Here is a 27983-nt window from a genome sequence, read left to right on the forward strand (position 1 = left end):
GACCTTCGATTCCAATTCCGTAAAAAGCTATACGTTCGGGAAATTACAACACACTCAAATACAGGTTCAATTTCAGTTTTAACACAACTTATCCATCACAACTTTTCAGCATTCCACAATCCCAATTAGGGTCAATTCAACGGTTTATCACTACCCATTACATGCTAACCCATAATACCCATTAAACGACGATAAACCCCCCTTACCTGAGTTAATCCGGCGAATCTTTAAGCTCCAAGCTCTTCTCTTCTCCAACCTTTGCTCTCTGGTTCTTCCTCTTGCCCTTTCTCCGCTTTCTCAATCGCTTCTCTGTTTCACGTGAAAATTTTCTTTTCCAAAATGAGACTCTTTTTCCTTATTTCACACTTATATATTTTCCAATAATAATATTCCAATAATAAAATAACCCAATTATTTGATTAAATTAATAATATACTATTAACTTAATTTAAATAATTATTTTATTTTATTGGGGTGTTACATCATACATGTTTGAAATTGGTAAACCACAGATTGGAAGATATTGAAGTTGGGGAAACCCGTTGCTGCTTGGTTTTAGGATGTTCTCTACTATTCTGGTCTTGCCGGTTTATGTTCTATTGTGTACATGACCATATTCCACGGCATGCAAGCGACTTTTGCAGAGAGGTGTAATTCAGAGACTTCGTCTTTCCATATTCCTATAGGCGAGATGAACATTACCTTGGATGGTGTGTCATGTCTCATACAAATTCCCATAAGGGGAATTATTGGGCCACAAAAGGATCGGTCGAGAGGAATTCGTCGAGATGATGGTCTCCCATTTAGGGACTGACCCAACCGATGCCTCAATAGAGGCAGCTGTCGCAAGAGGTGCTCGTGCAAGATTTAGTTTTTTTTGGAAAAGCTTTAAAGAACACCTGAAATGGGTTGTGGATGCCGAAGGTGATGGTATGTAGGTTGAACACCATCATACTTATGCATTGAGGTGTTACCTCTTGTTCTTGGTTGGCACGCCCATGTTTATGGACAAAAGTGCAACCTATATCGATGTGGTCTACCTTCAGTACTTCATCGACTTTACTGTAAATCACGAGTGCAACTAAGGATCGTGTTTTTGGTCTTCTTGTACTCGAAGCTAGAGGAGGGTTGTCTTTGGAAGACAAAGCAAATGACATGGAGTTGCACTTACTTACGGTAATTTACTGTTACTAATATTTTTATAATTCATTTGTTAGACCTGTTATTAATATTGTATTTGAACCATATTTCAGGGATGAATTAACTCTAACTTCCCTCGCATCACCGAGTGGGAAGTTGGATCTATATACACTGATGATTGGCACGTGATGTCTCATTTGTGTCGTATAGGAAGAATAATATGGTCGAGCCATTCGGAGTGCATCTTGACCTTCTTGTAACAGACGACGTTGCCTTTTGCCCATACGGGGGTTACCGCAAGACGCATCCATTTGACGTCATTTCCTTATACTCCAAGTGACTGGCATGTGGATGTATCCTTATTTTCCCGAGCGAGTGATGTGGAAGGTCGGTTATCTGCAGATTATTCTGAGACCCTCATATGAGTCCTCTCCTCCCACCGTTCGTCGTAGAGATCTCGATGATATACTTGAAGATTTCGAGAGTCATTTGATACCAAGGGAGTATCACATGGGTACTAGCTCCTGTATAATGGGCCTATGAAGATGGCTACATGATGTGGTTTTATAGGATGTCACACCCTATCATGACACCAGACGCTCTTGGAAGACCACCTAGGTCAACTAACCAGGAGGTACTTGAGGGTAGAGATGACCACAACAAGGAAGTGTCAGTGGTCTGTCGGTGTGTTGTGGAGATGGATAGAGCAGACACAGAGGCAAGATTCTTTGAGGATGGCAACCCCTAAATGGTCCTCGTGGAGAGCGTGATTGTCGAGTTATGGAGTGTCGTGCAATATAGGCGGAGGAGGAGAAGACACGAAGTTTACCCATAATCAGTATTTTATGTTTGTATGCATTTTTTTTTATATTTTTCGACAAATATTATGTATTGTCTGGATTTCTTGAGTTAATATATGACTTTTAGCTTTTATTTGACTTTAATATAAATTTCATTTTACTTTATTTCACTTTTATTTTACTTTAATATTACTTGACATAAAAGTATTACAAATTTTTACTTTGACTTCACTTGCCATCAAAAAAATTCACTTTAATTTTACTTTAATACAAAATTTTAATTGTCTTATCTTAGGTCCTCCCTTCTATAAAAAATAAATAAATCAAATTCTTACCCATTTGGTGTGTTTAGTTGAGGTGGAAAAAATATAATTTTAAATAAATAAATTTTATAAAATATATTTAAGTTAAAAATAAGTTGATGCGAAGTTATTTATCTTTAAATTTATTTACGTAAAAAAATAAGTAAACAAATCACATTTGAAATATAATACAAATAGTAACTTTAAGCTAGAATTAATTTAGTTAAAAATAACCAAATGTATTAAAATTAATTCAACACTCCTAAAATCAATTTTATCCCATCTAAAATTGAAACCAAGATGACGATAGAATATAAGATGATTTTATGCTTTGACAATAGAATACAAGATGACCAATCCGAAAAAAGAAAACACGATGAATAACTAATTTGTTTAGAATTTAGTATGCACAATCACCTCATGGGGAAATCACATTTTATTAAAAAGAAACAATGCAAGTCAAGTGAGCCCCAAGCTTTCCTCATGCAAAATTATGAAAATTTCTTTTCCACTTTTATTGGTTATCCAAACTCTAGACAAGATATATCTTCAGACACACTATTATAACATAAAATTAATATAAATGGTTGACATTCCTTCACTTTGTCAAAATTTAATTCAGAATTACATCTATGTATGTGTTTTAAGGTTTGTCCGCAGATACATAGTCAGATTAACATTTATTTTTAAATTTAGATGTTTTTCCAAAGATACATCTCTAAACATGGAGAATGAGCAGGTCAGGAATGACCATGTCATTGATGTGTTGTCGATCTATCAAAATATTATACCAATTGCATATGAGGGTATAGAGTCTGAGTTTTTTGAGAGAGATGACGATGATGTTGCCCTAGCATGTTCCATTCTTACTGGCATAAAATACCTTAAATTACTAGCGACAAAGGAAGAGCAAGCCGATAAAATTAGGCATACACATAAGGTTATGCTTTTATTGATATTTTGATAATTTTTTGTATTATTTTTCATACTTCAAAAACAATATTTGTGATATTCTAGACTGTTTTTTAATTATTGCATTATCTTGTTCTATGATGTTCATGTTTATTAATGTTTGAATCAAATTATGACACTATTAGTCAAATTAAAATAACTTTAAACTAAAAAAAATACAAACTTAGAACAATGTTTCTTTGCAAGATACATGCAGGTAGGTTTTCGAAGTTGCATCTTCAAATTTACTCTAGAAATATTGCATCTTCAAATTTACTCTAGAAATATTCGCAGATGTATCTCTGAATCAATTTTTGACAAAAAAAACTGAGAGGTTACTTAATTTACAAAGGATGAGGTAATTTTAAATGCACCCGAACATCTCCAAAAATATCTGAGGACACTAAAGGTGGAAAAAGAAATCCGCAAATAAATGCTAAAACTCTAAACTTTAAAGGCTAGACGCATAAAAAACATCTAGTGACTAGTGCCTGAAGAAAGTTAGCACCACGACTTCATGTAAGTTGAATTCATGCAACTACAAACACCACATCATTTCAGTCTAGATATAAATATGGAATCAATAAATTTATTTCGTTTTTTTTCTAATGCTGAATACTATTTACTGCAATGAAACTAATGCATCTGTTGGAGGCAGTGCCATCAGATCTATGTATAAAAATAATAAAAGTGCAGTGGAGAAAACTAAGCATAAATGTCAAGTATTTTGATTTTAAAGGCAGTAATATGTACTGCCCAAAAAATATTTCAAGTTCATGGGAAAATTCCTACAACAACCACCATTTCTGCAAGTATATATGCAGCTAGCCCATGCAAGAGATACACAGCAAGACATAGTTTCCTAGCTCTCATTAACGAAACCGTAAGCATCTACACAAAAGAGAAATAAGATGACGACGATTGACAGTGGCTTTGTAAAACAGCTAATAGTACTTATATTGGATCCTCATTTTGAGAGTTGGAACTAGGAGAGAGCTCCAAGGTAACTGGACAATGATCACTTCCATAGAAACCTGCGGAGAAACAAGGTCATACTTCTTAAACATAAGCTGATGAAAAGTGATTAAGAACAATGTAGAGTCATGCACAAGAAACCAATGCATATGGGAGTGACAGCACAGCTAATTTTTGGCATAGCCATTAAACAGGCTAGATACAACCCAACAGCACCAATTACCATAAGTTGCACTCTGGTTTCAGTTTTTTATCTTGCCAAATACTCCGGTATCAACAAATTTCAATAAAAATCATATTTATATCATGAATTTCAAGTTTTGTTGAGTAAGCAACTAGTATCAACTCAGCAACTAGTATCAAAAAAAGAAAAAGAACTTACCTTTTAACTCTATCCCTTGTCCGAGCATTTCACACGCAACAATCTTTTCTTCAAGTTTTTCTGAAACTAAAAAATAGTCTATTCTCATCCGTTTTCCACGGTACCTTCAAAGAAAACACTCATAAGATTAACAAGCCGAAGCCGTCAATTAGATCTGTCAAGTATAACCGAATCTTACTTAAATAGACAACTAAGTCAATTAGATTTGTCAATTATAACCGAGTCTTACTTAAATAGACAGCTACGTTAAAATGAATTCCATATATTTGCGGTAAAAGGAAGAAGTGCAAGAAGAAAAATGGTTAAAACAAAAAACCAAAAACATAATTTAAATTCCATATATTCTTTATCCTGTCATAACTTATATAATTGAAGATAACCATGACATGCCAATTGCCATTAAAAAAGGGGTGAGAGAATGTACAAAAAAAGTCACTTTACTTTATCCTCTTTCATAATATATTTCATTTCAAAATAATTCTCAAACCCATAAAACCTTTCTTGCAAACTCAAATACCATCTAAATTTCCACTAATGTTTTCGAGGCATTGTCTGATAAAAATTGGAAGCAAATTATGGATTAAGAAATGAAGGCATCAGAGAAGAATAAAACATGCCAATTAGTTGCTTTGCTAGAAGGAAAGAATCTGGTTGGTTACAAGTGAGTGTATACAGTAAAATACAAGGCTGATGGGACGATTGAGAGGTACAAAGCAAGGCTGTTTGCTAAAGGTTTCACACAAACCTATGTCATTGATTATTCAACAACGTTTTTCTCAATGGCAAAGATGAATACAGTCCGAGTTATATTATGTCTTGCTGCCAATTACTGGTTGTTACAACAAATTGATGTGAAAATTATATTTTTACATAGAGTTTGAGGAAGAAATTTATATGGAGATTCCACGGGGATATGGGAAAAATGTTGTTGTCAATTACATTTGTAAGTTGCAAAAGACATTATATGAATTGAAACAGTCACCTCGGATAGTTTAGAAGGTTTACTAAGGCTAATGACAACCTTAAGGTAGATCATACACTATTTATTAAACACTCTACTTCAGGGGGAATAACAATGTTGTTGGTATATGTTAATGACATCACTTGTGACTGGAATGATTAGAAGGAACAACAAGTCTTGATTCAACATTTAGCAAAATAGTTGAAATGAAAATCCTTGCGATGCTGAAGTCTTTTTAAGGGATTTAGGTGAGTCACTTAAAAGAAGGTATTTTCATATTTCAACAAAAGTATATCATAGATCTGCCCATAAAAACAAATAAATTGGATAAGGAAATGTATCAAAGATTGGTTGGAAAATTAATGTACCTTTCCCACACAAGATCATATATTGCATTTGTTGTAAGTGTGGTTAGTTAACTTATGCACAATCAAAAGAAAGTCCATTTACTTGCAGCTCACATTATTTTACAATATCTTAACTCTTAAGGGAAGTCTAGGAAAAGAGATTTTGTTTAAAAAGAATGAGTGTTAATCTTGAGGCTTACACTGATGTTGATTATGCGAGTTTATAAACAAACCGGAGATCCACAGCATGTTATTGTAAAATTAAGCTTTCATAAAGATGTTTTGATGAAGACAACTAGATAATGAAGACACGATCAAGTGCATAAAAGAATCAACAAGATGGTAAAATATGGTCTATCATGCCTTATATAAATCATCTATATCAAGTCATAGCATAACATACACATCATGCATTTATTTTTGCACTTAAAAAATATTTGTTAATTTCCATTTGTGAAAAAACAATTTTTACTAACTGCAATCAATTGCATGGAACATTCAATCGATTGAAAATTTTGCTGATTGCAATCGATTGCATGGGATGTACCATAGATTGTAATAGTTTTAAAATTCAAATTTTTTAAGGTGTGCAATTCGATTGCACTGATGCTACAATCAATTATCACTTAAAGGTTTCAGAAAAATCATGTTACGCACATAATTTTCCATGGCACCTCTTTCTCAAATCTTTTCATTCAAATGTCATACCTTATCATAATTATTTCAAAGGTTGCATCTTGAATCAAGAGTTATTAGCTACATATAAATAACATGCCTTTTTGTCTGTTACATCTCACCTCTTTCAATTTAATTTTTCCTCTGCAATGTTTTATCTGCATATACGTGTCATAAAATTTCAAGAACTTCATACATCAATTTTCATACTTTCATAAAAGAAAGTTCTTGAATACTTAGGCTTATATCAAGTGTGAAATTTCATATTTGAAAGGGAAAAAGTCCTTCAGTAGAATTTATTATTATCAAACTTCTATCTACTCAAATTATTTGTATTATATCAACATCTTATTTTTTCAGGATTGGAAATAAGATTGTGGGGATTTTGTACTTGTTATCCAGGATTGTTGGAAACAAGGGTATGAGAAAAGAAAATAATTGTTTTCTTTTCTTGTGTTGCTAGTCACAAGAGGATTGTTCTTGGTGACTTGGTTAGAGTCTTGTATAAGAATACTATGAGTGTCTTTTCCATAAAGATCTAACAATATTAAAATCTCTTACTGCGTAAAGGGACTGGAGTACTCTCGGATTGTGAGGGGAACCAGGATATATCGTCGGTGTTCTTTATTTTCCGCATTTACCGCTTTCATCACTTAACTCATAAAAAAAAAAGATATAACATTCTTAAAAACAGATAAATTTTCATATATCTAATTCACCCCTTATGTGTACTCTGCACTTACAATCGACATCAGAGCAGGTTATAGGTAACATGTTCCTAAAGATCCAGAATGGCTTCCGCAAATCCAGTTTTCAAAGACGGTAATGGCAGCAGCAATAAACCTTCACTGTTTTCTAGCAAATATTTTGATTTTTGAAAAATTCGCATGAAGACTTATTTGGAAGTACAAGGAGAAGAAGTATGGGATGTTGTGGAGAATGATATGTTTGTTCCTACAAGTTTTGTCAACGATGTTGGGATAACAAAGATTAAAAGTTCTTCGGATGAAGATGATAAGAAAAAAATCATTTTCGAAAAGAAAGCCATCAACATACTTCAAAATGCACTTAGCATACACGAATTCTTTCGTGTCTCTCAATGTACAATGACAAAGCAAATATGGCATACATTGGTAGAAACTCAGGAAGGAACCGTTGAAGTAAAGAGATCTAAATTGAATACTTTGAGTCAAGAGTAAAAGTCTTACAAAGAGTAACTTGATTGGTCAAGCGTAGAAATCTCTTTTGCAAGGCGAGGATTGATTCTTTGAATCAAGAGTATGAGTTGTTTAGAATGCAGCCCAAAGAATCAATCATCGCATTGCAAAAGAGATTTGTATACTTGACAATCACTTGATTGCTCTCGATAAGCAAAGAATCATCTTCGCGTTGCAAAAGAGATTTGTACACTTGACAATTACTTGATTGGTTTCGGTAAGACTTTTATTCTTGACTCAAAGTATTCAATTTAGATCTCTTTACTTCAACGGTTCCTTCATGAGTTTCTACCAATATATCTCATATTTACTTAAATTGAGAGACACGAAAGAATTCGTCCATGCTAAGTGCATTTTGAAATATATTGATTGTTTTGTTGTCGTAAAAGACTTTTTCTTATCATCTTTGTTGTCCCAGCAGCGTTGACAAAACTTGTAGAAACAAACAGACAATTCTCCACAGCATCTCATCCCATAGTTCTTCTCCTTGTACTTTCAAGTGAGGCTTTATGCGAATTTTTCAAAAATCAAAGTATTCACCAGAAAATCAGTGGAGGTTTATCACTGCTGTCAACGTGGAAGTCATTCTAACTCTTTAGGAACAGGTTACCTATAACCTGTTCTGATGTCAATTGTAAGTGTAGAGTACATCTAAAGGGGTGTGAATTAGATATATAAAAATTTATCAGGTTTTTAGAATGGTGTATCTTTCTTTTTTTGATGAGTTAAGTGATAAAAACGGTAAATGCGGAAAATAAAGAATGCCAACGATATACTTTGATACCCCTCATAATCCAAGAGTACTTCAGTCCCCTAACACAGTAAGAGATTTTAATATTGTCAGATCTTTATGGACAAAACACTCCTAGTCATCCTATACGAGACTCTAACCAAGTCACCAAGAACAATCCTCTCGTGACTAGCAACACAAAAAAAGAAAACAATTCTTTTCTTTTCTCACACAATACAATTTTATTTTCTTTTAAAACTATTGCAATCAACTGTACATCAATACAATCAGCAAAATTTTAAAAAATAAAGGATTACAATTGATTGAATGTTTCATGCAATCGATACATTCAATCGATAGCAGCTAATAAAAATTGTTTTTTCACAAATGAAAATTTAGCTAATATTTATTAAGTGCAAAAACAAACGCATGATGTGTATATTATCTTATGACTTGATATAAATTGTTTGAGCACTTAAGATTTCTATAAGACATGATTGACCATATTTTACCATCTTTTTGATCATCCATAACATAGTTAATTTGAGAAGATTCTTTATACACTTGATCATGTCTTCATTATCTAGTTGTCTTCATCAAAACATCTTTATGAAAGTTTGATTTTACATTCTCCCTTTTTTTTATGATGACAAACTAATGTGTGATTGTTTGTTACAAGAAGTATGAAAACTCCCCCTATGATGATTAACTCCCCCTTTTGACATGATCAAAAATAAAGGAAAGATGGATAAAATAGCATATTTTTGAAATTTGTAGTAGTATGAAACATGCATAGATTTTAAAGACATAAACAACAAATATAAGATAGAAATTTAATATAAGTCAAACAAAGTAGTACTTAAAAACACAAAGATAATACATAAACAAGATAAGACATAAACAACAACATAAAACATAAATCTTAAGTCTTGAAAGACATAAACAAAAGGAAATAGAACATAGCATAAGACAAGATAATATATAAAAGACAACATAAATTTAATATAGATCGTGGTTCATAAAATCTTGTTCAAAGTCATCTAGGTTGGCTTGATTTCCTTGGTTGTTGTTTGGTTGAGCATCTTGAGATTGAAGATATGGAAACTGATAAGGTGGGAGTTGGCATGGAGGAACTTGCATATGAGAGTAGAGATGAGAGATTTGGGTATTCAATGAGTTATTCATGTACGCCATGTAGTCGAAAACGTGATCTATGATTCGAGTCTCTTGTTGAGGAGGTTGTTGAACCGGAGAAGGAGAAGGATTCTCAATCTCATCATCAATGTATTTGATAGTCTTTGTTCTGAAGTTGTATTCTACACCCTTCTTGTTGTTGCAAATTTTTACAGTGAGTTCCGAATCAACCATAGGCACAGGAGTTTCCTTAGCAAGGTTTACACCAAAGTGTGTAACAATCTTAGTAATGAAAAAACTATAGGGAAGTTCCTAAGAATGCTCATCATGAGAAGTCATATGTTCCAAAATCATAAAAGTCCAGTTAATCGAAAGATCATTCTTGATTGCAAATAAAATTTGCATGGAATGGTTAGGGAACCTTGGCACAATGGTAAGTCAAGAAATAATGCAATAGCCTATCATCAATATAAAGATTTCCAACAGATCAAGAGGACCTATCAGGAAGCTTACCACCAAGTTTCTTTTTACGTTTTTGAAACACTTCATGTTCAGTTTTCCTACCAATTCCATAATAAAAATCCCTCTTCACATAATCTTTCAAGGCAATAGTCTTGTTCATTCTAAATTCTAAGCCCTCATAAGGTATACCCAGAATTTTGCCTAAATCTTCAGCATCAAACACAAAAGGGTTTCCTCTTACCGATGAACTTATAGTACCATTGTTATAAGACAAGCTTGTATAGAATGCTTTCACAAGATCAGGAAAAATATGTCCATTCATACTCACTAAGTCATTAATTTGTTGCCTTCTTAAATCTTCCATAAACTTAAAGCAAGGATATGGAAAAGTAGTCAAATTGACATACCTTAGTCCAAACACAGGTTTAGTAAGGAAGTAGTCAAGATATTTCTTCTGCTGCTCTTGAAAGGGAAACAATTTCTTTAGCCTTGACTCAAAAGCTGAAGATTTCTGAGGATTTGATGAAGTAGCATTTTCTTTGCCCTTTGTAACCTTAACAATCTTAGTTTTTGGAGGAGTCATTGATGAATGTTGAAGCTCTTGGAGAGGAAGGTTGGATTTTTAGAGAGTTTTGGCGAAAGGTTTGATTTTTGGCAAGAGTTAATGGGATTTTGTGAGAATCTTAGAGAAAGATGAAATTAGGGTAGAGTGAAGGTGAAGGAGAAAAAGAGGCTTGGCGCAGCTTGTGAGAGAAAGGAAGGACAAAAACTGATTTTAATTGGGGGGGGGGGGGGGGGGGCGGGTTGAATGGAAAAGAAAGAGTTCACGTGACCAACAGTAAAAGCAAAAAAAAATTGAAAAACATAACAGGTGCAGTCGATTGTAGTGGGGATGCAATTGATTGTAATGCAGAAATTTTTTAAGAAATTCAGATGGAAATCTTGTAACTTGGAGTAAAAAGCATAATGTTATGGCCCAGTCAAGTGTTGAAGTTGAGTTATGAGCGATGGCACAATATATTTGTGAATTACTTTGGTTGAAGATTAGACTTGAAGAGTTAATGGGATAGACCTATGAAGCTCTATTATGATAATAAGTTAGCAATTAGTATAGCTCACAATTCAATTCAACATGATCGAATAAAACAAATTGAGGTGGATAGACATTTTATCAAAGAGAAGCTTGATTGCGGTTTGATTTGCACTCCTTATGCTCCTTCACAAGGTCAACTTGCGGATATCTTTACCAAAGGAGTGAATTGCTCAGTTTTTTAAAGAATTGTGTCCAAGCTAGGAATGGTGAATACATATTCACCCGTTTGAGAGGGATTGGAGTGTTGGAAATTAAAATATATTAATTCTTCTTTTTCCAAGTAGCTAAGGTTCATTGTTCTATGTATTTGTTCTGTGTATCTTACAAATTTGTGTTACCTTAATTACTTTCTTGTAAATTGCACATATTCATTAATTACCATTGTAACTATCATGTTTATAAAATAAACCTATTGTTCAGTGCAAAAGCAACTAACACTATAGTAGGGGAGTAAAGGATCTACAAAAGAACGGTTTAGACAAAAAACTAAAAACATAATTTAAATTCTTCAAAGTGCATTGCCTCAACATATAGCTAACAGTATTGAAGAGAGTGACATAAAGATCAATTAAATATATTTCTTACCTCCCAATCGGGTTTCCAGACCATGAGAAGCCCTGCTCCATGTCCTTATTCTTGTGCAGAAATCTGTAGGCATCTACCAAATTTCCCCTGAAGTATGCTCCATGATATCAGTTATCTAGACTTATAAATAAATGAATAAATAATTCATAAATAAAGGATAAAAGGAAATGAAGGGTAGTAGTAGTCAGAAAAAAAAAATCAATAATGGTGCAGGATATTATTTTTTACTAGTTAAGTTGTCCTTGTCTTCAATTGCAATGTAATACTCAGAAATCTCCCCCCATCCAAAACTGAGCCGCTGCTCATTTCCTCGAAGGTAAAACAATTCAAACTGAATCTCCCTTCTATGACCCCTCCTGCTTTTTAAACTAAGCATACCCTTACTGATAAAACCAACTGCCTATTTCTACAAGTACTGCATCATTAATTCTAAAATTTACAGCGGCCTATCAAAAACAAAAGGTCCAAATTCTCCCAGTCGTAGTTACCATTTTTCAGATTATTTTCATTCTATTGATGCCATTTAAGCACTGTGGTACGTGCTACCTCTTAACCATCATGCAAGCCCAACCCCAGATCTCTTTATCTAACGTACGCTTAGAATCATCATACCTGAGATCTCATTGTGTGCTCGGTATTATAATCCAAAGTTATAAGAAAACAAAAAATTTATCACCCCTTTCAGTGAAACAAAAAGTCAATAAGCTAAGTTAATGCCAAAAGTTGAATAAAAAAAGTATCTTATTTCAATGGACAGTGGACACAACTGAGTTCAAGATATGAGGTTTGGCCATGTTGATGTTATAAGTATTATAAATCAATGAACGACATAAAATAATGGATGACTCACTCTTTTAAGATGGTACCAAATCGTGCTCTTTCAGCCAAGGTAAATCCAGGCTGCCCGCAATCCTGCATAAATCCATATCATTGGATATTTAATTACAGTGCAGAAGATATATTACACTACTTTATCCAAATTGTTAAAGATATAAATGTTTTCTTGAGCCTCTACATAACAAATTTTTTTATAAATGGGATGAGGATCAACACAAGGACTTCCCAACAATTTAAGCGAATTGGTACTTGACAAGATATCAAAGTGTCTATAGGCAAGTATTTAACGTTTCAAATCCTTGCATCCATTACAACCGTGGGCATGTTAAGTCATAAAGATATAAAACTGTTCTTGGCCTCTATGATAAATAAAAGAGAAGAATATATTTTAGAGAAAAATTCAAGACTAAGTAAATCTATTAGACCTCTTTATTTGGAGGAACATAACCATTTTGTTTTGCTGTACTGAAAAACTCTGGATGACTCACATCGATCTCTTCATGGCTGCAGAAGATGGTTTTATGAGAGTTAAAGGCTAAAATTACTCAGCTACAAGAGTATTTAAAGTTCACGACAACTATAGAAATGCTTTTGAAACAGGTAAAAATAAGTCTAAAATCTAATAAGAAGCAATGCAGACTCAATGAATTAGTTTCATACAATGCTTCTAGTTGCATCAAATTGAAATAAAACATAAATCTTTATGGTCCTCTCAAACTGTTGGATTTCTGTTTTCTTGATGCTGTGGCTAGTAACCAATAGATGCATCCAAGTCCAACAACTAAGCAAGTTTGTATCTAGAACTTCATAGCTAGAATTTATCAAATAACAAAAGAAAGAATAAATAAAAGTAAGATGCCAAACAAATAGGACGGGACTAATTAATGCTATGTGCCAGAAGCAGATGAAAAATGAAGATTAGCCACCTGACATTCAGATCCCCGCACCATATCAAAGGCTTGTCTGAATTTTGGTGAACAAATTCCAGGATTCTGTTGTCCCATTTTCTTCTCCTTTGAAATGAGTTTGGCTCCTCTTTCCACCCATTATTTGGTACATATGTATTCAATAAACGAAATGTTTCAAATTCAATTAAGATTACTCGGCCATCTGGTTCATGCTTTGAAGCTAAAAACAAAAACAAGAAAGAGGATGCATTAGCAGTAAACCAAGCAATGTGAATATATTTAAAAACATCACTTCAGTAAAAATATCTAAGCTGCATGCCTATAGGACATGTAAAATAAATTTAAAAAGCTAAACTTCAACTGTGAATAGATAATAGATATGTAAATTATATCAGTAAGCAAAATTCAACAACCAAAACATTATAACTATATTTAGGAGAATTCTGAATACTCCTCCAGATCCAGACCAATCTTTTCTACATAAAAATGTATTCAGAAATGTGGTTGGACCTAACTCAACCCTACAAATCCGGCTAGCAGGGTGAGGATTGCCCCCACTTATAAGGACATATTCAGATCATATATTATCCGATGTGAGACTCTTAAGACACCCCCTCACTCCCAGGACTGAACATCTGGAACGTGAAAATAAATAGTGGGTGAAACCACCGAGGATTATAAATTAAAATCAATATCTTGATATTCTTTTCAATAAAAAAACCTAATATCTGACAGCTGAAAGCTGAAAATATTTATATGTAAATACATAAAACATGTAATGCCATAAATAGAAGAACAAGTAGAATACCTATTTTATCAAGATTGAAAACAACACTTTTTGGCTTGAAACATTTTTTCACAAACAGTGCTGTCCCTGCATACTTTGAATCTGCAAGAGACCACCAAACACGATAGTTCCCAAACGGTGGATTTGAAAGTGCCCGCATCAATATCTGTAAGTTTGACCAAATATGAGTTATAAAATATTAAAAAGGAATATGATTATTGTATCAATTTAGCATTAGCAACAATAATGTTTTGTTCACTTTCGGTGTTGAAGTCATTTCAATGCATGTTAGAGAATCCGTAAAGCCATTCACAAGCCTTCACCTAATACTATGTTGTCAATAGCGCACTACAGCCGAATCGTGTAGAGTGATAGGGTTCGGCGCGGCACTTTTGGCCTGTTAGCCACCGTCAACAATAATGGCTGTTGCAGCCTCTAACTGCAGCCCCAAACTGCTATCGCACCCTCTGTTAGGGGATGGTTTAGGGATACAACAAAGCCATTTGTGCATTATCAATTTATCACGCAATAAAGTAGTCTTCAAACGAAGTTGCGGATAGCCACCGCCGCGACTGCATCATACCGTAATTGCGGTGTGATTTAGATACATGCATGCAACCACATTAAGAATTACAATTGACAATTTTAGCATTGTTTATTTGCTTATTTTCATCAAAAATCTTAACCTAGACCAATTTTGAATAAACAGTTTGATTAAACTTGAACATTTAAGTGGTTATATACAATTTATTTTAATAACAAAAGATAAATTGCAATGGTGAAGAGAGAAATGAAAATGTGATTACCCTTTTTTCTTCCCTAGCGGAGTTAGAATCATCTTTAATTTCACCTTGATTTTTAGGAGCGGACTTGGATTGGGAACCGGAAGCAGCAGCGGGCATTCGAACTTCTTGAATGGCAATGACATCGGGATCGAAGGTGGAGATGAAGTTGGAAAACTCGGACCAATTGTTCTTGACGCGAAGGAATAAACTGTTGGCGTTCCAAGTCACGAACTTCAATGGTTCTTCCTTGTTCGTTTCGTTTTCGTTTTCGTTTTCTTGTTTTTCATTCTCTTTCGCTTTCTTCAAAGCTTTCTCTGGATCTTTTTCTACTACTTGGAAAAACCGTTTCATCGCTCTTTCGGAAAGCTTTCGAACAACACTCGCTTACTTCTTCACTCTTTGCTTTGCTCTGCTCTGCTCACACTCGTGCCTTCTGTCTTAGCACTCACACTCAAAACACTGCTCTCTTTTTTTGTTTAAAATTATTTTTGAAGAGATGTATGATTATTATACGAAGGGTATTCAAAATAATATTTTTTTTACTGAATTAATTAATATTTATAAAAAAAAATAGTTCTATTTTTTCCGTTTTAAATTATTGACTTAATTAATCATAATTAGGTTAAGTTGGTCATAATGTCTCTTATCTAATAAAAATCATATTTTATTTTTTAAAAAATATAATTCAAATTTGTCATTTCTATTAAATTTTGTGAAAAAATTTTAAGAGTTTAAATTTAAGAGACTAAAATTTATGACAATATCACAAAAGTCAAAATAATGAGTATCAGTTTAATCAAGAGATTGAATTGAAACCTTATAATTAGTTAAGGGATTAAACCAAGAAAATTAAATCAAGAGGCAAAGATAATTTTAATAAACTAAAATTTCATAATATTTTGGATTAATAAAATGAGATTTTTTATTAGGGGTGTTCATTTTTTCTACCAAATTGGAATCCAAATTAACTCATGGTGTTTGGATCGGACATTTTTTAATTTGGGAAAAAACCGAACCAAACTAATAAAATTTTATGTTAATTGGTTTGTGGACCCAAACCAACCATAATAATTCATATAATATATATATATATATATATATATATATATATATATATATATATATGGAAAATTAGTTAATGTAAAATAGATATATTTTTGCATTCTAAGGTATGCGGTCAATCCAATTCAAACCAACTCGTTGTATCTCAGTTTGATTTGGTTTCGATTTTATCGAAAAAAAATTGCATATCAAATCCAAACTAATCTATTTTTTATTGGTTTGGACTAAAATCTTGCATATCAATGATATTTTTCATATCAATATAATCTTAAATTTAATGGCATTAGACTAAAATCTTGTTACATTGATTCAAACCAAAAGCATTAAACTAAAACTAGTCACAAACATATACATACGTATGGCATACGTTTTAGGGCGGGATATGGTTTTGGACGCGAATTTATTTACAAACTGTAATAAAAATATGAAATTGAAAAAAGAAAAAACTTAAGAATAATAGTAAATTTAAGTTGAATTAGTAATATACATAAAAGATGAAACATAAACAACAGCATTATGAATAATATGATAAAATTAAAAATTATTGAAACTTGTATCAAATAAAACAATCATTTTTGTTTTTTTTTTAAATAAGACAATTATTTTATAAGAGAGATACCAATTTTAAAATATATATTCAATATTTTATAATAAACTTCTTTAATCTTTTTCACAAATTTGAAAAAAATGGTTAATAAATTTCCATTGTTCAATATTTTGACCGGTAGTAAAGTTGTTCACGTTTATAACAATAGTATTTTTTTCGTATATAAAAATATTTTAATCAACAATGTACTTTTTTCGTATATAAATATTATTTTTGTTTTGACATTATTTATAAAAAATTTGAATCAATAGTAAAGTTTGAAAGTGTGGAAAATACAAGAAATTGGGGGGTTTGAATTGGGTTTTACAAAACAAAAGTTTTTTGCCAACTCAAGAACACCACTAACAAGTTAATAATAAAGAGATAAAAATACAAGTATTTTTATCCTGGTTCGCTTGAAACTCAAAGCTACTCTGGTTCGCTCGGAACTTCTAGTAACTGGTGTAGAAGTGGATTTAGAACTCAATATTCAGAAACTGATGACGTTGCACATCATATACTCATAATCAGAACTAGTTGTTAAAGTTACACAATAACAAACCATTAGGATACCAAAATTGTTCTCACACAAATACAACGTTGTTATCATCAAAACTCAAGGTGTATATGTAAAACAAAATCTTGTTCTAACAATCTCTCCTTTTTTTAATGATGAAAAAACATGTATTTTGATGAACAGTTTTGTATAGGGTAATCTAGAAAGAATACATCTTACAAAAGCACATAGCTTCCCCTGAGATATATAATCCTAAAAAGGATAAAATCATAATGAAAGAACACTTTCCTGATTAACCTTTTTGAAATACCGAAATAATTTTCAATCAGAAACTTATTTATCTTCAGAAGTTGATTAATGTTGTCCAGAGCACTAGTTTGTTAACATCAACATTCTGATAAGCTTCACTTGAGAAGCTTTGTTGAGTTATTTTGAATAACCTTTTAGAGCTGGTTGTCTTCAGTTATAACTTGAATTTTGGTTCTCTTTGAAATTCTCTTTCAGAGTTAGATTGCCTTTGAAAAGCATAACTCTTTGAAAAAGAACTTTTAGAACCTGGTTAAGAAATCTTCTTAAAAACTTGATTGTCAAGTCTGAAAATATCTAAAGGAATAATTAATTTCAATCCACTCCACATGACCCAAGGTATAAAAGTCATCTCACGCAAAATGCAAGGTGCACTTTTATGATCTCCATTTTCTACTATAGTCATCTTGAATCTTGAACAAAATTGAGCGTTGAAGTGCTAACTTTGCAGGTTCATCCCCGCTCCACCTTATCAGAGATTTACACCACCGGTTCAGGGTTCAGAACCATTTGATTACATTCAATTTAAGTTCAAGAATGGAATAAGTTCCTTTTAGCCCACGAAGAGGAAACAAACTACAAAAATTTGGTGCATAGACTTTCTCTGAGTTAGACGAGATATCTTTTCAATAAAACATACTAACAATATCATGGTTCCTAAGAAATATGAATAAAGGACAATGAAAGCTTATAACTCACCAAAGAAGGCTTTTAGTTGAAAGTCCATGCCGACCTACGGCCTTTTGATGAAGTTATCAATGATTCCAAAATTGAAATAAATTAAAATTGGTTACACCTAAAATAATCAAAGTAGGTAATACATGTGATTAATATAGAGGTGAAAACCTCTCAATCTATAGTAGGCTAAGCGGGTATGAACAAAATCAAACAATAGTCATATAAATATTTCTGAAGTCTATTAGGATCTATCATGATCACAAGTACTTTATATTTAGTCAAGATGTAGTATAAATGTATAATTGGTAATTACGGTCAAGTTCCATATTGATAGGACCGCTAACAAAAGTGTGAAAAGATTGCGGAGCCAAAATCTAAAGAAGTATGAGCACAAAAGATATTGTCAACGAAAAATATCACAAAATGGAAATCATTGGACCTAAATTGAAATGTCAATTATCTAAATATGAAAGAGCACTTAAATATTATACATAAAAATAGGCGAAAAAGACAACATTTATATAGGCCACAATTTTATTTTATTGTTAGAAGGATATTCCTTTAATAAATAATACAATTTATAAATTATTTGGGTGTCTCGAGTTTTATATGGACAAACCAAAAAAACTAAATTTTAATATGGACTCAAAATATATTATTCGAGTGTGGCTCTATATGACTATACGAGTTGCGAGTTAGCCAACCCTAAAAGGAATATAATAACATGTATTTAAACACAAACAAGTATGCAATTGCTCAAAATAATATACAAATATCCAACATAACACAAACTAATAGAATACAATATATTTATAACACAAACTAATAGAATACAATATATTTATGAAGTAAAACATTAAACAATTACATATTAGTTTGATTATATTAATATTTAATATTTAACATATAAAGATTAAATATAATAGAAGAGATAAAATCCAGTCAAATATAAAAACTCAACGTGGTGTTTTTTAATGTGACGATATAACTATTATAATACTTTTTAGTGTGTTGTTTTTTATATGGTATAAATTTTTTGTAGTGTTGTATAATATTTTTTTAGAATTTGTAGGTACGTGGGTCAAATGTCCTAATGGGTAGAGGGTTTTTTCATATCAAGCTAAAATCTAAAAAAATCACTCTATTTTTAATGACCAAGCTCTATATTTTATTGGGTTTGGACTATCATGCATATGGACTAACTTGTTTTTACTACTCTAATATACATGCATGATAATAATATTTTTTCAAAATTAATGTGAATCATCAAGATTTTACAAAAATTTACATAGTGCAACTTTTGTAAAATCAAGGGAGCTTATTGTGATTATGAAAATTTTACTTTGATATTAAACATAAATTTATTGAGATAACACATAATAAATAATAGGCGCGTGAGAATTCTAAAACATATTAAATAATATATCTCTATTGTAATTTTTTAATAGTCAACTAAAAATATTCAAATATGTTAATGTGCACTACATGAGTATGTTTAGGGACGTGAACAAGTAATGTAATGATAATTTGCTTCATGGATTGTGTGTATCGCGCATGTAAAATGTTTCTTATAGAGAGACTTCATTCAAAAGAGATACATTGAAAATTGAATTGCATAGGGTGCATGAGAATCGTGAAACCATTAAATGATATATTCCATTATTTTGTTTATTAATCAACTAAAGACTTTCAAATATGTTGAAGTGTAGTACATGAATACTTTTGTTTAACGTGACATGTAAAGTAATATAATGATGTTTTGCTTCATGAATTGTGTGTATCGCCCATATAAAACATTTTTTATAGAGAGTATTCATTCAAACGAGATACATTGAAATTGAATTGTATAGTAGCATAAAAACCGTGAAAATATTAAATGATATATTTCTATTATTTTGTTCATTAGTCAACTAAAGATTTTCAAGTATGTTAAAGTGTACTACATGAATAATTTTGTTTAACGTGTCATGTAAATTAATGTAATGATGATTTGCTTTATGAATTGTGTGTACCACGCATATAAAACATTTCTTATAGAGAGACTTCATTCAAACGAAGTACATTGTAAATTAAATTTCATAGGCATATGAGAGTTGTGAAAACATTAAATGATATATTTCTATTATTTTGTTTACTAATCAACTAAAGGTTTTCAAATATGTTGAAATGTACTGCATGAACATCTTTGTTTAATGTGTCATGTAAAGTACTAATATAATGATGATTTGCTTCATGAAGTATGATTGTCGCACATATAAAATATATTTGTGTGTCTTTTTTAATCCTTAGATCTTTTTTTAAAAATAATCCCTAAATGTTAAAATAGTTTTGATTTTAGTCTCTAAAGTGTAAATATGCAGGAAAATTTGAAGAAAAATGCGCAGATTTAAAATTTGCATAAAAATTCAAAGAAAAATTCATAGGAAATTTGCGGATTTTTATTTTGAAAATTAAAACTAAAAAAAATTAACATTAAGAGATTATTTAAAAAAAATTAAAGACTAAAAACAAAAACACGCAAACTTACAAAAACGAAAAAACTATTTAAGTTTAATTTGTTTCATGAATTGTATCTATTGTTAACATATAGTAAAACATTATTTTTATTTTTTTGAAAAGGCAAAAATAGTATTAATAAAACTCATTCTAAAAGCATAAGCAATGTTGCAAAATGAGAACAAAAGTTATACTCAGTTTAATGTACATCAGTTCAATTCAAACCAGTACAAGTTCAAAGTCCACCAGTTTAGAAAAAAATTCACACCAGAACAAGCTACACCATATCAAAAGCAAAGGTTAACAAGAAGAAGAAAGCTCCATAAAACTCCAATCAAACAACAACATGAGAACACAAGAAGGGGAAAACATAATGGGATATCCACAATTACGAGAGCTTGATCACAGATGAAAACATGAAAGAAATTCAAAAGGCTAAAAGAAAATATAAGTCGATAATCTCCTTGAACACCCAAACTTTAAAGCCGAAACTGAACTAAATGCACGTCATGGGGCTGGACTACAAAGCCTTTCGACTACAAAAGAGAGAAAAAACAGGCAACAACCAAACCAGCAAAACAAAACCGAAAGTCCTAAAAGATAATCGATAGCGCAGAGAAAGGGACCTCAAAAGCAATTTGATGGATTTATAATCCATTGGCGTAAGGGATAGTTGAAGCCTTTAAACTTAGTATTTATCCACTTCCAAGCCAACAGTTGAATTTCATCGATCCAAGCATTCGACCACCATTGGAGTTTCTGAAAATCTTTTCGTTATGCCTCTTTGACGCAACCCAAATGCAAGCAAACTAAATAACTGAGAATTTGTTGTCCCTCACTCTACCCCTGCCTAACAGTCCAGTAAAATGTTGTAAATGAGGTATGGCATTGTTAGGCAAAACTACTGAAATATTTAGCCAAGAGAGATTTTTCTGCCACACAACGGAGAAAATTGAGGTGAACTTTCAGCCATTCCGCAATCTACCGAGCATCCGGAGTGAGACTCACTTAAGATGCCTCTTTTAATGAGGTTATCCTTCGAAGGGAGCCTATTTTGAAAAAAGTCTCCAGGCCAACACTGCTACCTTAGATGAAACCAGGTTGTTCCATGCAATGGAAATGGACTTATGGTTATCCATAGTTACTCCTTCCAAAATGGCATCATATGCTTCTTTAACCAAGTATTTGTTTATACCCCAAAGCCAAATGGTTTCGCCGTTTCTAACTTCAGAGTTTAAATTCCTAGAGAACCAATTGACATTAAAACCCCACAATCGATTCTCAATTTTTTGGAGGTCTTTCCGCCAAATAGAATACTGCACACCCTTTCTAATAATACTACCATTACAGACGCCATATTTGCTCTCTAATACATTATACCATAAGCTGTTTTTTTCTGTACGTATCTGAAGGAGAATTGCGGTCCAAAACGCAGCGGAAATTAAAATTTTCTCTTTTAGAGATCCTTACGAATGGTCATGATCAGTGATAGAATATTTACCTCTTGTGACGATTGAAACCTTTGGTGCAGATCTCTTGTGACAATCAAAACCTTTGATGCAGATCCACGGAGCGATCACGAACGTTGAACGATGACAACGTCTCTACTCAGTCCACACGAACGGATTCCTTCAATCTCAGTGCTAGCTGGTACGAATGAAGGCTTTGAGTGAGAGAGAGAAAGTGAGAAAATGAAAATAATGCAACCGCAATGAATGCTTCTGCACGAGGGTTCTATTTATAGAACCACTTGTGTGGGCTTCAAGCTAAAAGCCCACTTAAGTGTATTTTGGCCCATATATTATAATATGCCCAAAATCACTTAAGCCCGTGGTACCTTACCATATTTCGTATTCTAATCAAGTACACCGTACCTTACGATGTTCTATAATTCACTTAAGGGCACCGTACCTTACGGTATTCCTTAGTTACTCTATCTCTCATCAATCCGTCCTTTGTGTGTGACCCTGTAGGTTTTCGCGGCATTGGCAATTATATTAAATCATGTATTTAACATAATAAACAGTGAGCGGTATCTAGCAACACATCACTGCTACCCAAGACACGAAAATGTCATGTGATCTGACAATTCCTTCTGTGATAATACTTATGTGTATAATTATCCTTTTGCCCTTATGTCTATATTGAACACAAGGTATAGACCGTGTCATCCTTGTCCAGTTCAATATTAGGCCCATAGACATTTATCCTGTTATGCAGGATGGGCAAATTCCATCTAGGTCACTCATGTCCCTCAGCATGCTTCATGGAGTACCCATCAACTGTCTTTATGGTTATCCAGTTACGGACAACGTTTGATCAGTAATAAAGCACTCGACTCTACATCTAGGGTCCATAGTGGTTTCAGGTCGAAGAGTGGTATACACCATTATCACCATGAGAATAACTTATGACACTTTGCATAACTTTCTATATAGTATTCTCATAGCGGGTCAATCCGGTATAAATATTACTCTTAACATTCATACCTATGTTTAAGACTTGATAACTCTTTATCCATGATCCATGAGACGTGATCATCAGTCTACAAACATAATAGTCTTAATGCTTTAATGTTATCCCACTTCACACTAAAGCTCGACTATGGATACTTTAAGAATAGTGTCCTTATGTTTAATGTGTTCTCATGATTAAGTCAAACTTAATACATTAAACGGACTATCTATTCCAGGGACTTTATTAATCAACCATAATAAAGAAAATGCCTTTTATAATTAATAAATAATTCGATACAAGTACCAAAAGGTATTGGCCTCTAGGGCTTACACCAACAGTATCCTCCACTCCCATTTCCCTAACAAGGCTAGATTGAAGGCCTTTAGATTTTTGATTCCAAGGCCTCCGTCTTCCTTTCTACGACATACTTTATCCCACTAAAGCCAGTTAATTTTCTTAACATCTGAGCCCCCACTCCATAAGAAATTTTTAAAGAGAGATTCGAGTTTAGAGACTATACTTGATAGTGTTTTGAAAAAAGAAAGGAAGTAGACTGGTAGTGCATACAAGACAGACTTCAACATGACAATTCTACCGCCAATCGATAAGTGTATGTGGTTCCACCCAAATAGCCAGCTTCTAACCATGTCAAGAACCGGTTTCCAAAAACCCGCCCTACACAGATCTCCACCAATCGATAACCCCAAATATTTGAAAGGCAAAGCTCTAATTCTATAGTGTAATACCGAAACTGCTTCCTTCAACCAGGATTGGGATATTTTAAAGTTGAAGCGAAACTTTAATAGCCCATACGTTTTTCCAACTTTTTGCACCGACAATGATTATGTCATTTATATACTACACTAAAGGTGAGAGACTAACTTTCCATCCGATCCGAAACAATAGCCATCAAAGAGGTTACGGTGAACCTCTTTTGACAGCAGCAAGTGAAGGCCTTCAGTTGCCACTAGAAAAAGGAAGGGGGATAGTGGATCACCTTGTCTGAGGCCTTTTTCAATTCTAAACTCTTATGTTGGGCATCCGTTCACCAAGACTGACATATATGAGCTTGCGAGATAGGAAAAAATCCACCTTCTCCATATTCTATGGAAGCATGTCTTTTCCAAAACATGATCGAGGTACTTCCAATCTACCGAATCAAACTCCATCTCAAAATCAACTTTGAACATTATAGTTTCATTTTTTTTCTTTTTTCTTCATCCTCTAATTCATTGACAACAAGGATGATGTCTTCCGTTTATCTTTCTTTCAGGAACACACTTTATGGGGATAAAATAACCTTGTGTATTGCCTCTTACCACCTGTGAGCTAGAATTTAGATAACACCTTAATCATACAACCAACGAGAGCAATCGATCGAAAATCATTCATTTCAACCGGATTATCACGTTTCAGAACCAAACACAATGAAAGCATCGTTGGCTTCGCGAACAATTTTCCCATTAGCATGAAATTTAGATAGGGATCTGATGACGTCTCCTTTGATTGTTTCCCATAATTCTTTGATGAAGCCAAAATTTACACCATCCGACCCCAGACTTTTCGAACTTATATAATCCCGAATCGCTTTTTTGATCTCTTCCTCTGTAAATTCTGCAATCAACCTATTATTATCCTCTACTCCAATTCCAAAAGATGAAATTGAGTTGTTGACCGACCTAAACCGATCTTTAAGTGCTCACAAATTTCAAATTTAATCACTTTTACGTCAATCAGATTGATTCCATTAACTTTGAGGCATCTTATTTCATTTACTCTCCTTTATGCAAATATTTCATTCATTTTCCCGTTTACGGGTGATTGATCTGGATCTCCATTAAAAAAATTGTGTGATAGATAAAATTAATTCTTCTATTTCAATAAAAAATTCTTCAATAATAAAAAATTAAAGATCGAATCCAGGACCATTTAAATAGAAAAACATATAATTAAAATTATTTTAGAACGTATAGAATATCATTTTAAATAAACTTTACAAATATCTTAAGTAATCAATCACCTCGATTCTCAAATATGTTAGGGTAACCAATAACCCCAATTCTCTACGCTACAAACTTCATGTAGTTATACTCATGGATAAACCCCAATCATTGATTTCAGATCTGACGGCTCTAATTACATAGAACAAAATTATTTATTTAGTTCAAAAACATGAATTATTGATTTTAATCAAACGGTCAAGATTTCACGCCGACATTCCATTCCATTCCATTCCCAACCACTATTTCACTGTGTGCTTTCCACGTGATCCATACTTCATCATCATCATCATTTATATATAGTGGTTTTCATTCTTTCTTTTTCCCTCACTCTTATCTCAACCAATTCAATTTAACTCATGATGGATGCTCTGTTTCCTCCCACCACCTCCTCCTCCACCAAACCCGATCTTTACATCAACGGTCCCAGAAGAACGCGCGTTCCTGCTCACGCAGCCATTTTGGTATTACTCTTCCATTTTCCCTCACTCATCAAGAATCAATACTATCTTTTATTCTCAATTAATTTAATTTCCTTTTTATTTTTCTCTCAAAAGGCTTCAGCATCCCCTGTTCTAGAGAACATGGTAAAATCCAACAGAATCATCGAAATCCACGGCGTTCCATACAACGCCGTCACAGCCTTTGTACGTTTCTTCTACACCTCCAGGTTAGTTAGATACACATAGTCAACAAAACTTCTACTACTCAATTTAATATTTATTTGCGAAAAGACAGTAACAATGAATCCTGAGCAATAATCGGGTGTGTGCAGGTGCAGCGAAGAGGATATTGAAAATTACGGAATACACCTTCTTGCATTATCGCACGCGTATTCAGTACCAAAGCTGAAACAGAGGTGCGTCGTTGGATTATCCAAACTTGCGGCTATAGAGAATGTGGTGGACGTGTTGCATTTAGCAAGACTCTGCGATGCACCGGATCTTTACCTCAACTGTGCCATGTTAATTAGGAATAAATTCAGAGCAGTGCGGAAAACAGAGGGATGGAAATTCTTGCACACACATGATCCTTGTCTGGAAAACAACATTGTCGAATTCATCAACGAGAACAAATCGGTAATTACAAACCACTCATAACTTACCGATTATTCAATTAAGTTTAATTAATCAATCCTATAATTGTTTTTAACAGAGGAAGAAGAGAATGAAGAGACAGAGGAAGGAACAAGAGGTCATTATGCAGCTGAGCGAAGCCATGGAATGTTTGGAACATATATGTACCGAAGGATGCACCAGCGTGACGCCGTACGATGTGGATGTTAAGGAACAGAGGAAGAGGATGCCTTGTTCCAAATTCTCCACGTGTCAAGGTTTGCAGGGACTGATTCGACATTTCGCCACGTGTGAGAAGAGGATCAAGGGAGATTGTATGAGGTGTAAGCGACTGTGGCAACTTTTTAGACTTCACTCTTGTATTTGCCTTCATCAAGATTCATGCAGGGTCCCTCTATGTAGGTACGTTAAATTTTATTCTGTTAAAGACTATGTTTGGTAAAATTGTTATTTGAATTTAGTGTATTTTTTTATTTGTAAACTTATGCTTAAAAAAATAGTTGTTTGATAAGAATTTATACTTTATTTTTAATATATTTTTTTATTTTTTATAAAGTAATTTAAATTAGTTTTATATACGGTAAGGCTGATGATTTTATATATTTTAAAAAATATATATCATAATAAAAGTGGGGAAGAGTAATTAAAATTGTTTTTTATAAACAAAGAAAGTTACTCTAAATACCAAAAATATATTGCTCATTGACTGCCATCATGATTTTATTATTTTATACAATCTGTGATATGTGGATTGCATGTAACTGTGTGCGCCTAATTTTCCTTTTTTATTTTATTTGCAACAATTATGTAACTTTCAATATAACTAAAAGAGAGTATGCACATTAATATTAAACTAATCAAGAATAAATTAATACATTTCTTAATTACAGTAAATATAATTATTTTTATTATAATAGTACTTAGAGAGATATAAAATACAAGGGTATTCGTATATATATGCTTTGGCAATTGGCAATGTTATCTACCTTCAACATGTCGATCATGCATGATGCATGATGCCATGTCAAACGTGTTTGTGTATCCAAAGATTCCGTGATAGTGACTAGGCAAGTGATGAAATCCACGAACAAAAAGAATAGGCTTAGTAATTGACAGCTTCTCTCAGATTAATTTTTTCAATGTCCAAGTCATCTAGTTTAACCACCCAAAGGTTCCAGTGATCCAAATTAACTCACTTGTCGCTGTCTAAATTCTTTTAATCTTAAAGTGAGTCGGTAATTGACTAATGTATTTGTCTTGTTAGTAATTTTTATTTAGAGGTTTTGGTTAACGTGTCTATTTTTACGGTAATGTGACAGGCAATTTCAATTGAAAATGGAGAAAGAGAACAAGGAAGATGATGCAAGCTGGAAATTACTTGTGAGGAAAGTCGGCTCAGCTAAAGCTATGTCTTCCTTACAGCTGCTAAAGAGATGACGAAGTTCAAATATCTCTCTCTCAATATATATATATATATATATATATATATATATATATATATATATATATATATATATATATATATATATATATATATATATTTTGTAATTATATTGTAATTATATGGAACAATTATCTTCTTTTTGATATGGTGGTGTGCGTTTCTATGTATGTCTATCTTTTTCATTACATAGGATAGGAATATAATATGGTGTGGCTAATGTTCAATGAACAAACTTAGAGCTGTTAAATTTTAAAAATAAACGAGTTTAAAATAAGTAGACTCCATAACTT

At 32.7% G+C, this 27983-nt stretch overlaps 2 protein-coding genes across 3 annotated transcripts; one reads left to right on the top strand and one right to left on the bottom strand.

The window, feature by feature from the left end:
* Positions 1-3899: 3899 nt before the first annotated feature.
* Positions 3900-15554, bottom strand: LOC127084262 (DNA-(apurinic or apyrimidinic site) endonuclease). The gene is made up of 8 exons (XM_051024684.1): positions 15093-15554; positions 14308-14452; positions 13518-13719; positions 13017-13095; positions 12605-12666; positions 11755-11841; positions 4551-4654; positions 3900-4227 (listed from the first exon to the last, which is right to left on the bottom strand). The coding sequence occupies exons 1-8, from the start codon at positions 15420-15422 to the stop codon at positions 4148-4150; spliced, it is 1089 nt and encodes a 362-aa protein (XP_050880641.1). The 5' UTR covers positions 15423-15554; the 3' UTR covers positions 3900-4147.
* Positions 15555-25468: 9914 nt separating this feature from the next.
* On the top strand, positions 25469-27728 carry LOC127084263 (BTB/POZ and TAZ domain-containing protein 1). 2 transcript variants are annotated; one of them, XM_051024685.1, is made up of 5 exons: positions 25469-25637; positions 25731-25843; positions 25949-26252; positions 26329-26651; positions 27569-27728. In XM_051024685.1, the coding sequence occupies exons 1-5, from the start codon at positions 25533-25535 to the stop codon at positions 27684-27686; spliced, it is 963 nt and encodes a 320-aa protein (XP_050880642.1). In that variant the 5' UTR covers positions 25469-25532; the 3' UTR covers positions 27687-27728. The 2 variants fall into 2 exon arrangements, with proteins under 2 accessions (XP_050880642.1, XP_050880643.1); XM_051024686.1 differs by having other exon boundaries at positions 26329-26647; positions 27569-27712.
* The last annotated feature ends 255 nt before the right edge of the window (positions 27729-27983 follow it).

This window comes from Lathyrus oleraceus, chromosome 5, assembly GCF_024323335.1.
Source record: "Lathyrus oleraceus cultivar Zhongwan6 chromosome 5, CAAS_Psat_ZW6_1.0, whole genome shotgun sequence".
Taxonomy (NCBI): domain Eukaryota; kingdom Viridiplantae; phylum Streptophyta; class Magnoliopsida; order Fabales; family Fabaceae; genus Lathyrus; species Lathyrus oleraceus.